The following is an 11,946-nucleotide window of genomic DNA, read 5'->3' as shown; positions in this document are numbered from 1 at the left end:
CATCCATCCATCCATCCATCCATCCATCCATCCATCCATCCATCCATTATCTTTACTGCATCTTCCTTTTCAGGTCACGGGGGTCACTGATGCCTATGTCCAGTCATCACTCTGTGAGGGGTGGAGTACACCCTGGACAGGTCTCCAGTCCATCACAGGGACACATGGAGACAAATGAGACACTTTTAAAATTTTTATTTAACCTTTATTTATACACCCTCACACCTTTATATTATATTTGGTCCAGCACAGAAGAGCAGCATCATCAGGCCAGGACTCTGAGGTCTACACTCATCTCCAGGTCAGAGGTCACTCTTTCAGGGATGAAGATGTTCACATCCTGGACAGAGAGGAACGATGGTTTGAGAGAAGAGTAAAGGAGGCCATCTTTGTGAAAAGAAACCACCAGTCATTAAACAGGGGTGGAGGCCTCCGTGATCAACTGTCCCCTCTTACAATGCTGTTATTGTAAGAATCGCTCAGCCCTCTGTGAATAGCAAGCGGCCATCAGGGTGCTAATGAGTGCTCGTTAGGCTGATGGTCCTCCTTGATCATGTGGACAGCTTTGGATGTCAACACCACTATGAGAAGGTGCTGCTTATAAGACTGAGTTTATTGCAGCTCCCCAGACTTAAGAAGTCTTTTGGATTAAAGATGAAACATTTCAACAATTTTTATTTTTATTTATTTTTGACTTTTTTGCATCTGTCCAGAGGACCTGACTTAACTTTTGTTAGATTTTTCTACCTAGATTATTGAGCATCAGGACATTTATTTATCCAGGTAGTCTCATTGAGTCACGAGAACTCATTTTCAAGAGAGACCTGTTTGGGAGCAGGTGGTGGAGATCAAGGGCCTTACTCAAAAGTCCTGAGTGGGGCAAATGAGGGTGGAGGCAGCTGTGGGTGTTTCACCTTTCCCACCCACATTTTGATGTTGTCTGTCTGGGGAGTTGGACCGGCGATTTTCTGATCACAGGCCCCACCTTCTCTAACCTCTGCTCCACCACTCCCCTCTATGAGACAAACAACCATTCACTCTCTCACTCACACCTAGGGACAATTTAGAGTTACCAATCAGCCTAACATGCATGTTTTTGATCTGTGGGAGGAAACCGGAGTACCCGGAGAAAACCCACGCATGCACGGAGAGAACATGCAAACTCCACCCAGAAAGGCCCCGAGTTGGGATTTGATCCAGCGACCTTCTCTCTGAGAGGCAGCAGCTCTACCCACTTAGCCACTGTGCCACCCTCCAAAAGGATCCTCTGGTATTTTTGTGTCATTTGAAGAAAACATCAAGTGGATGTTGTGTCTGAACAACTGCCAGCAGAAGTTGAAGGAAGCGAAGCGTCACCTGGATCCTCAGAACCAAAGATCCTTTCTTATTTCTGTTTTCTACACAGTCACTGTCTACATCCTGGAATATGCAAATCTGAAGATTCGCTAAACGAATTAAAAGAAAACATAAAGCTCAACGTGTCTGAGCTTCACTTTGAGTTCATAGAATGTGTTTGTTGCCATTTGACCTTGAGAAAGGCTGAGGTCGTGTTTTTTTAACTGTTTTATTGTTTCTGTTCAACATGCTGAATGTCTGCTTCGTCATTTTTGCACTTTGCAAACTTTATTATTATTATCCTCATGTTGATCTTCAGTCTGAGCGTTCAGTGCGACAGCTGAGAGCGGCGGTGCTGAACCTTTGAAGCGGAGTGAACGAGTGTGCGCGCACACTCACATGAGCCACGGTGCACTTTCCTGAGCACTTTTTGTATTCCAGTGTTGTTCAAATCGATGAAGTAAATTTAACACGTGAAGACTCGATGAATGTGAAATGATTTATGAACAGATTCTGTCAATTTTCTATTTATCTCTACAATAAAATAAATAAATATGAACGAATAAACTGTTGCTCACTTTGTACAACCCCAGACCTGAGCAACAGAACCAGAACCAGACCTGGTTTTATTGCAGTGGTCCCTGAGGGCCTCGTCCTTGGAGCTCAGATTTCTACAGATTCTTCTAATCTAGTGATCAGATTATGAACTGGACATGATGGAGATTAAAGTCTTTATTTAGGAACTTTATTCTGAAATTCATCCAGGAACTTTACTGTGAAATTGTTCCTCATTAACCTCTGCCCATCTTTATTTTGGAGCAGTTCAGCCTCTTAAATGTTTTTATTCCCAGTCCTCACTGACCTGTTGCCAGTTAATCTGAGTTTTTCCTAAATGCTCATCCAGCTGTTTCTTTATCAAACCACCTTTTTTTGGGGGGGGGGATAGCTGTGGCTGAGTGGTCATCCTCCAATGAGAGTTGGGGGTTCGATTCCACCAGCAGTCACATGCTGAAATGTCCTTAGGCAAGACACTGAAGCTCTCATTGCCTCTGATGTGTGTCCCTTCTGTGTATGAATGTGATAAAGCTCTGATTCATCTAGATTCAGATTATCTTTGTAGAGATCTAGTAGAGTGCTGTATGAATGTGTGGAGGTAAATGAGGGCACAGACTGTGGTAAAGCGCTCGATTAGATGGAAAGGTGCTATAAGTGTAGCATTTACAGCCATGTGCTGCCTCTGTTCCAACTTTAATGCAATGTGTTGCTGCCATCAAATTCAAATGGACCTTAACTTGTCCTAAAATTTGTAAAATTTCTTAGTTCAAGCATTTGATGTTTGTTTCATTGTGAACAAAATATTAGTTTATGAGACATGAAAATAACTCAGTTCTGTTTGTACCGACATTCTTTACACCATTTCAACATGTTCTGACTTGGAGTTGTAGAATATATTGACCTGCGTTAAAAAACACCACTTACTACACAGTCAGCGTATAAGAAGAGGATATTTAATGACAGGTGGATAAAAAGTAACACATCAGTTACATTGGGGAGGAGAGAAGATGCACACAAAGTCCAGCAGCATTAACAACAGTTCAGTTCAATCTTGTGACTAGATTGCGTTTGGCCACAGATGTTCTTCAGGAACAAACACGACGCTCCGGCATTAAATACTCATAATTATTTTTGCAACACTTCCACCTCTTCCTTTCCGTGTCTGCCTGTCTGTCACAATTTATTTCTTCATTTTCTTCTGTGCAGCTTTCTTCTTGACCATGTGCAAACGTTTCATGGCGATAAGCTGGGACTCTTGAGAGGTGGGTGCTTTGTCTCCTGGTGGAACCTTTGACCCATTCCCATTGTTCCCATTGCCTCCTCCGTTGTTTCCTCCGTTCCCTCCAGTGGCTGTCTGGGAGCTGCTTGGAGAGCTGGATCCAGAGGCCGAGGAGCCTTTCCCCTGACCGTCCCCACTCAGTGAGCGGCTAAGGGTCTGCTTCCCCAGAGTGAGAGGCGGAGGAGGTTTCAGAGTTACCTGGCTGGAGCCATTTCCATTGCTGTTCCCAGCAATCTTTGCTCCTCCGAGTCCTGACTTGGCTCCAGTGAGCCCCGATAACCCCACAGGTTTCTGAGCAGAGGGAGCTGTCAACGTCTTGCTGCTCCCACTCGGGCCTGAGGAAACCAGCTTGGAGGTAGCAGGAAGAGACGGGTTTGTTTTGGCTCCGAACGCAGCCCAACCAGTGAGACCACTGCTGGAGGAGGAGGTGCTGCTGCTGGGGGGAGCTGCTAATGTGGCAGGTGGCTGCAGGAAATTAAGAAGAGTGAGCACAACAGGAAGTGATCATTTAATTGTAGGCAGAAAATGTGTTGTCATTTCTTACATTTTACATCATGTGTAAACTACAAGCTCTCTGAAAAGTTTAAACTTTGTGGAAAAAAAACAAACGTCACCAAACAGACAAACTGTGTAAAACTGAAACAACTTCCTGTTCATCTTCCTTATTCAAAGTGGCTTTAACAGCAAAGTACTGTGACCAGCCTGCTCTTTCTCATTAGTAAAAGTCAAAGTGAAGCTGTAATCTTCAGCCGTGTAAGAATTATCATATAGGAAACACATACCTTCACTTCTGTTCTTTTAAAGGCCTGGAAGGTGCTGGCTGTGTCCGTTTTCAGTTTGAGCTCCGTCTTTTTCACCATTGTGTCTTTTACGACCGGTGCTGATGATGCGGATGCAGGAGACGGTTTCTGTGGGGGTTTCTGGGCCTTGACGACGGACAGAAAACAAGGTTGTTTCATCATTTCCTGCTGACATGACTGTGGATCGATCAGGGACAATAAAAGGTGATGCAGCACGGTTTAGCTTTCTTACCATGCGTTTCATCTGCCTGGTGCAGCGAGCGCAGTACCACACAAGCCGTGGGTCGTTTACTTCCTTGTCTGTCACTGGGGTTTTGTGACAGTCCTGGTGGTACAAATTGTGACACTCCTGGCACTCCACCAACTGGTTTCCCATGGTCACCGTCATTTGTCTGAGGCAATTAAAAACACACAAACCAAGCTTGACTGACAGATCCCCTACATGTACTTTAATAGCTCTTATAGGCTAAAAATTAATACATACCTGCAGACTACACAGGCCAGACCCATTTCCATGGCAAAGTCGTCAGCATTAGTCTCATCGTAGTCATTTATGTTTGGCAGGAGGTCTTTGCTCGTCTGCACAGTAATTGGGGAAGCGCGGTTCTCCTGCTTCTCCAAACGAGGCTTTTTCGGAGGTTCCACTTCCCCGACATCAATCCTGACCTGGTTTTCAACAAAACAAAAGAAGAACAAAAATCTGACAAATTAAAACGTCTAGCTGTGTGTTTTAATTCAGCCATAGGCTATTAGGACTTTAGGAAACATGCATGCGTTTTATATTTCAGGTTTAACATCAGGTAATAAAGTCTGAGCAGAGCTGCAGGGACCTCCACACTCTGATAGGAGGTTTAGTAAAAAGTAGAAAAAGAACAGGCTCTTCTCTGTTTGGGAACATGTACATGACTGTAAAAACCGTACACCCAAAGGTTATGCTCATCATCATTTTACAACCAAAACGATTTATAAATACTACTTCACAGAAAAAAAAAAACAATCAACCAAACTATTCTGGAAGATGAATGACCGAAGCAATAAAAAGCAGAGCTGAAGGTAACTAAGGTATGAGAACTTGTTTTGAGTCGTCACACTAAATCCTGGTCTTAATCAGTGTGAGTGCATTCATAGTGTTTGACTTCAACATATTCGAGTCATGTGTTGGACCATCTCAGGAAATGATCGTGAAGTATTTTTATATAATTGAGCTAAAGTTTGGTTCAGAAATAGAGCCATAAAGATCCTTCACACTTTCTATTGCACTGTATTTTTTCTGCACGGTGCTGATTTCATCATTAATATTAGGTTTTATTGTCTATGTCCCATAATTAGTCATCTCTTTACCTCCTAATCAATCTATTTCACCAGACTGTAAGAAGTTTATGATGTGTGAACTCTGTGCACTGTTCTATCTTAGCAAGATACTGAAAGCGCTTTATGCTACAATCTGTGCCCTCATTTACCCATTCATACAGCACTCTACTACATCGATACAAAGAATAAACTTAAGTGTATAAAGAAATGCTTGACATGCCACACATTTTCCAGGATTTGTTGTAACTCTAAACTATTTGAACTCTAATAATACAGGTTGCTTCCAGCACCTTTTCAGATGGCCTCTTCTCTCCTTCTTTCTTGCTCTTCTCTGAGCTGGATTTGTTGCTCCCACTGCTGCTGCCAGAGGACGAGGAGCTCGAAGACTTGGTGTCTTGTTTACTTGAACTCAGTTTGGACCCAGACCCCTTTGACACCTCCACCTCCTGAAGACGAAACAATCACAGACACACGTGATGTACAGACACCTGTAAACACAGAACACATCAGTAACAACAGAGTTGTACATAATGCAGAAATGTATTTCTTACTTTTTGCAAGGAGCGGTAGGACGAGTCGCTTCCTCTTGCGAGGGACTCTTCAAGCAGAGCTTTGAGTTTCTCAGCTGAATCTTTGCTCTTTGAATGCAAATAACTCAGCCCCTTTAGAAAGATGGGATCCAACTCCAAGCTGACTGGTCCAGCCATGGCCTAAACTGGAAATGACAGAATGATGATAGCTTTCATCCCTAACCCTTGCATAATGTTGTGTTATCTTTGGACATTTACACTTATTTTCTGTTTCTGTTCTGTTTTACTTTGAACACACCATAAATCAACTTGACTCTAAGAAACAGAGTCATCATTAACACATGGTGTACCACAGGGCACAAATATTTAATCTTTTTAGTTAACGCACATTTACTCCATTTCTTTATTTCGACAGCACAAACACAAGACAAGATTGATCAGTAAAGCAAAAAAAAACAACAAAAAAAAACAACAACTCAGAAACCACAGCGAGAATATACTGTTATTCTAGCAGAATTAAAGATTGGTCACCTAATTGTGAATTTCCTACAAATTTAATGCTATAATAATGCTATAATGGCACACTGCTGCATCTTCTAATGGGATTGTGAAAACATCTGGACTGATTCTCACCGCGGAGCATATTGTTATGATTTGTTTTGATGAAAGCATCTAGTGTTGAAGGACTGTTTGAATCTTGTGCGACGCTGAAACAGGAACACGGACAATAAAACTGACACTGAAGCTAAAGCTGCCTGTTCTCTTAGCAACAGGTCACTGCTAAGGCTAAGTTTATAGCTTTAAATGTTATACAGACAAGCTTACCCGATCGAGCTTATTTCTGTTGTGCTCCCTGAATGTTTTGATTTTGCCGAACGCCAGAAAACTGAGCGAGCAACTTCCTTCCGAGCGGCGTCTTTACGCTTGTGCCACCGACAAATGTGTCCGGCAGCAGCCTGAGCGGAACCATGTAAAAAACATTGATTTTATGTTGTTGTTTTTTTTGTTTGTTTGTTTAACCAGAAGCGGTGCTTGTTGTTTACGCTGCATGTGTTATTATATACACGTGGACATTTTACAGTGATGTTCCTGTGATGGAAACAGATGAATTTAGGCATATTTAATTATTTAAATTCGTATTAGTGTTCCGCTGACGGCGCTGTGCGGAACTATGCTGCTTTTAAAACAGGAGAAGAAGAAACACTAAAACAAGCGGGTACATGTGTTCAGATTTCTGTTGTACGTGTTATATTTTTTTTATGTTGCGTGCTTAAATAAGCTAACACGTTGGCGCAGTAACGCGAGCTGTGGATACGAACACATTTCCAAAGCTATCAAACGCATTGTTCTTAGTTTTAAGTCCACAGTTGATTTATTTCCAATGAAACAGGCTGAAGAGCAGCAGCAGCCCTCCCTCTACCTGGAGGTCTGCTCCCTAAATGAGGAGCCGCGTCTGCCCCTGCACACATCCATAGTCCTGTTCCTTTTGTCCTACTGTGAGTGCACGTCTTTCACAGTGGTCCTGGTTTTCAACAACAAGGACAGCATCACTTCAGACTCAGAGTCTCTGAGGGCTCAGCTTCCGCACTCTGTCCGTGTCACCCGGGTCCTGCTGGAGGAGGTGCCCCAGCTGGTGAGGAGCTGCCGCCTCCCGGCTGCTGTGGATGCAAGTGGACGGTTCTGCAGAGCCGGACTGGCCGTGGTCCTCAGGCATGTCATCATCAGAACCACTGAGGCCGAGCCGAGCAGGAAGGAGGTTCTGGCGCTGCTGGGTTTCAAGAAAACCTGTTTGAAGGCTTGTGCAGAGGTCAGTGAGGCCAGGAACTAAAAAAATAAATAAATCCAACACTTATTAACTAACCCGTGTTTGGTCTGGACATCAGCTGACCCAGATGTCACCTGTATATATGTATGGATATAGTGCTGCGGATACTATTACTAATACTGCACTGAGAGTTCAGTCTTTCAGGTCTCAGTCTTCCCCTGTCTCTACTGGTGTGCCCCAAGGTTCTGTCCTTGAGTCCCTCCTTTTCATCATCTACCTATTTCTAGGTCATATTATTGGGTCTGTTTTCTATGCAGATGACACCCAGCTCTACTTGTGTACCAGACCTAATTCTGCTCTTCCACCCTCCGTCCTCACTGATTGTCTCAGTGAGCTCATCAATGGTTTTCTAGCAATTTTCTTCAACTAAACATTGATAAAACAGAACTCATCTTTGTATGTACCAAAAACACTCTTTCCAAATCTGAACATCGTCTCCTTCCACGCAACAACTCAAATGTGTTTTCCTCCCCTAATGTCTGGGTGTCTTCCTTGACAGCTCACTTTCCTTCACATCCCACATCAGTGATGCACTCGATGTGCTTACTTCCACTTTCGTAACATTAACAGTCTCCGTCATTCTCTCAGCTCTCATTCCACTGGCATCTTTTCCAGTCTTGTGACTTCTCAGATTGATTATTGTAGCTCCCTTCTCTTTGGTCTCCTCAAAAAAATCCCACCACAAGTTACAGATGGTTCAGAACTCTGCTGCCCGTGTCATCACCCAAAGCCCCTCCTACATCACTCCCATCCTGCAGCAGCTTCACTGGCTCCTGGTTAAATCCTGCATCATCTTCAAAATTCTTCTTTACACTTTTAAATCCATCCACCATCTCACCCCTCCATAATCATCAGATCTTCTGCAGATCTGCATCCTCTCCCACTCCCTCAGATCTTCTCCTCCACCTCTCTGTACCGTCTGCCTGCCTCCCCACCATGAGGAGCAGGGCCTTCAGCTGCTCTGCTCCTCAACTCTGGACTCTCTGACCTATGAAATATCACCTCTGTTCAGAACTGGTCTAAAAACCCATCTCTTCTGATTATTCTATCCTTAATTAACTCAGGTGCACTTTCTATTTTAATCCGACTGTGTGATACGTTACTTTTTTGTTTGTTTCTTTTAGCTGTACAGTGTCCTTCAGTGTCCATAAAGGCTCTTTTTAAATAAAATAAATTATTATTATTATTACTACTAGTAGATGCTGTTTTACAATTAGAGAATTAAAACACACCAATAGGCAGTTGTGCACATTATGTGTCTTTGGTTGGACCTAACCTCTCCACTCTGAGTAGACAAATAGTCTAAAATTTCATAACATTTCTGCAAAACTTCATCCGTGTCAGCTGCATGAATACATTTTTATTAATTCCGATGTTAAAACTGTTTCAAACAGAGCCTACAACTGGTTTCTTGCATCCTTCCATACCACCTATTATAGTGGAAACTGAATGTGACAACTTTGTCTCATATCACACAAAATATTATCTCTTTGTTGACATTTTTAGATTCAGTGCTTTGCATTTAAACAATATGAAAAAAATGTACAAAAGACACTTCATCTATGGGCTGCATGCTTGCAGACACACTCTTTTTAATACTATATAATTGGCTTATATATGTGTTTTGTAATGTGCAACAATACATTCCCACTCTCTGACTCTTCATGTGAATTTCACTACTTATTAACTCTACTTTTGCAAACACCTTCGGCCTTCATCATATTTTACTACACCCTGACATTCATCTACGTGCATCCAGGGAGCCTTCCTGTCTGTCCACAGAGATGTCCAACAGTAAACCACCCAACAATCATTTAATATCAGGTCCTACAAAAATATCACCATTAATAATATTATTAAGACCTTTGTTTTATTGGCCATCAGTGCAGTATATATGCAATTATTTCTCAAGAGTTGACAATTCTTTGAACATCTCTGCTTTGTGACATCAGTTATTCTGGTACAACATGACTTCAGTCAGTTTTAAAGAGAGGCCTGTGTTTAATACTAAACATCTCTTTAATTCTGTCAGGTGAGCAGATGGACCAGACTCTGTGAAGCTGGCATCCCCTCTGCTGTTGAGGACCACCTCAGAAACCCCACACGGCAGTCCGACCAGCTGCCTCTGGCCATCCTCACCCTCGAGCGGCGGCTGGCGGAGCCTGTCAAAGTCCACAATGACGACAAAATACGGAGGCAGAAACTACAAGCGCAGAGACTGAGAGAAAGGGAGACCCCCTCCGAAGACCAGCCCCTTCCCGGACCGTCGGCACAGGTTTCTGACGGACTTGAGTTGAGAGCTGCCCTGGCCCAGCTGTCTGTGGATTCAGTTCCAGCCGTAACCACCAGAGAGAACCCTGAGATCAGAAAAGTGAAGACGAGTGATTTGCCTCCATTGGAGCACGTGTTTGCTGAGGGACTGTTCTTCACTCTGACTGATGTGGTGCTGCTGCCATGCATTCATCAGTACCTGGTAAGAGCTTTCCACTTGGCGACATGAATGTGATTTATGTCCGAGTTCTGTTAGAACTGAACCCTCATTGATCAGAACCTATTCTTCTTACGTCTTACTGCTCAATTTGGATCCATCAATGCACGTTAAATGATCATTTCTTTTCATTATCACTTCATAACTGCATCCTTATTATTTTCACATGTCAAGACCCTTTTATTGTAGAGATAAATGGTTCAAGTAGCACCTTTTTAACCTGATCCAGATCGTACTTCACACAAACGCACGGTCTTACATTGTACCACAAACAAAATCAATTTTCATTATCCAAAGGCTGTTTTAGCTACATAATCACTATCAGAGCCTCAGTGCACTTGCAGCGCTGCAGCTGTATGTGCTCACTGACTTTCTAATGTTTTTCTAATGACTATGTGAAATAATGTGGGACGTATTGTTTTGGCACTCGGCTCAGGGTGAGCTCCTTTCAGGCCCATCGTGGAGTCAAGGAGACTGACTGCATCAGTCTGGGTACGTGTTGGCTCACACAGGTGGTCCAGAACCACCTGGCAGGTGCTGATAGCGACAAACGGGAGGATTTCTATTCCATTAAGATGAAATGTTTTCCATCTGAGAGAACTTGACCCTCCTCAACAAATCAAGTGGGCAGGTTCTTATGATGACTTGAAAACTGTTAACTAAAGAAAATGACTTAAAGCTTGCAAGCATTGAATATTTATTAGACGAAAGTGATAAAAAATGGTTGAAATGTTTGATGTGGGGGTCGGAAATGTTGCATCTCATGAAGAGTATGCACAGAAAACCATCTTTACACATACACGTGATAAATTACTGTGAACATTTTTATAAAATGGTCCAAACGAAAACATATTGATTTTTATACTTAAATATTTGACAAACCATTAGAATTGGACCAGTTTGGATGTTTTATTGGCATATCTTTTAAATCACAGCAGCCAGTGGAGGATTTATGAAGCTTTTTTTTGTTGTTGTTGTTCTTTATTATAACAGTACTTTTACATTTACTAGATAAAAAAAACATAATCTCTAGTACATGTAGTTTGTAAATGTAGTAATTTAGCACAAGGACTCCATGCAGATCAGTGCACATTCTCACCTGAGCTACAGGTTATTGAAATCTCACTATGAATACAGCTCCAAGTGTCAAGTCTTCCAAATACTTTCTCTAAAATGTATTCTAATATGCACAAACACACTACAAGACGAGAATTAATAATGTTTCACGCTGAAAATACGTCATTGTTCTTTTGAATGTTAGCAGAAAATTCTGATCGACTTCCTCTGGATTTGATGGAGTTGTGCTGAAAATAGCACTCCTCATGAAAAGGCCCTCTCTTTGCTGGAAGCCCATTTTCACACAGACAAATTATTAACACCGTTTGCCTTTTAGTCAGTTTTAGTATCATTATGTGCAGGTGAGGTTGGTGGCAAAAAAATAAAAGTCCACCTAATTACTCATCTGACCGATCAAGTCATTTCTCTGTTAAAATTAACAGGAGACTATTAAAATAATCAAAACGACTGGCAGTTGTTTATCGGTATTTCACAATTATTATTCATCTTCTCCCTCAGATGATTTTGCCTTAACCTTGTTCTGTCTGTCAAACAGTTCTCAAATCTTTTGGATTGTGGTACGATGCGTTAGCCTACCAGAAGAGGCTCTCATTAGAAATGACTTTCCCTCGGCTGGTGTTGAATTGAACAAAGTGACACAGTAACTTCCACATGGTCATCCAGTGTCCCAGCAGAAGAGGGTTAGGGTTAGAGCTACACTGCATACCCCCCTCTGCGCCAACGCGCGCCCCCCCCCGCCCCATGTC

At 42.5% G+C, this 11,946-nt stretch overlaps 2 protein-coding genes across 3 annotated transcripts in view; one reads left to right on the top strand and one right to left on the bottom strand.

The window, feature by feature from the left end:
• Positions 1 to 3,001: 3,001 nt before the first annotated feature.
• Positions 3,002 to 6,806, bottom strand: ints12 (integrator complex subunit 12). 2 transcript variants are annotated; one of them, XM_037674878.1, is made up of 7 exons: positions 6,636 to 6,806; positions 5,832 to 5,995; positions 5,571 to 5,726; positions 4,454 to 4,635; positions 4,202 to 4,361; positions 3,952 to 4,095; positions 3,002 to 3,634 (listed from the first exon to the last, which is right to left on the bottom strand). In XM_037674878.1, exons 2-7 carry the CDS (start codon positions 5,985 to 5,987, stop codon positions 3,071 to 3,073), a joined length of 1,362 nt encoding a protein of 453 aa, XP_037530806.1. In that variant the 5' UTR covers positions 5,988 to 5,995; positions 6,636 to 6,806; the 3' UTR covers positions 3,002 to 3,070. The 2 variants fall into 2 exon arrangements, with proteins under 2 accessions (XP_037530806.1, XP_037530807.1); XM_037674879.1 differs by having other exon boundaries at positions 5,832 to 5,990.
• Positions 6,807 to 6,992: 186 nt separating this feature from the next.
• gstcd (glutathione S-transferase, C-terminal domain containing) overlaps positions 6,993 to 11,946 on the top strand; it is a 98,418-nt gene continuing 93,464 nt past the window's right edge. The window contains exons 1-2 of the mRNA XM_037674876.1: positions 6,993 to 7,617; positions 9,668 to 10,108. Coding sequence (XP_037530804.1) covers positions 7,192 to 7,617; positions 9,668 to 10,108 — 867 coding nt within the window. The 5' untranslated portion in view covers positions 6,993 to 7,191. The remainder of the gene's footprint in view (positions 7,618 to 9,667; positions 10,109 to 11,946) is intronic.

The sequence above is a fragment of the Nematolebias whitei genome, chromosome 3 (assembly GCF_014905685.2).
Source record: "Nematolebias whitei isolate Nwh7 chromosome 3, NemWhi1, whole genome shotgun sequence".
Taxonomy (NCBI): domain Eukaryota; kingdom Metazoa; phylum Chordata; class Actinopteri; order Cyprinodontiformes; family Rivulidae; genus Nematolebias; species Nematolebias whitei.
Note: the sequence above shows the minus strand (reverse complement) of the source record. Positions and strands in the feature narration are given on the sequence as shown.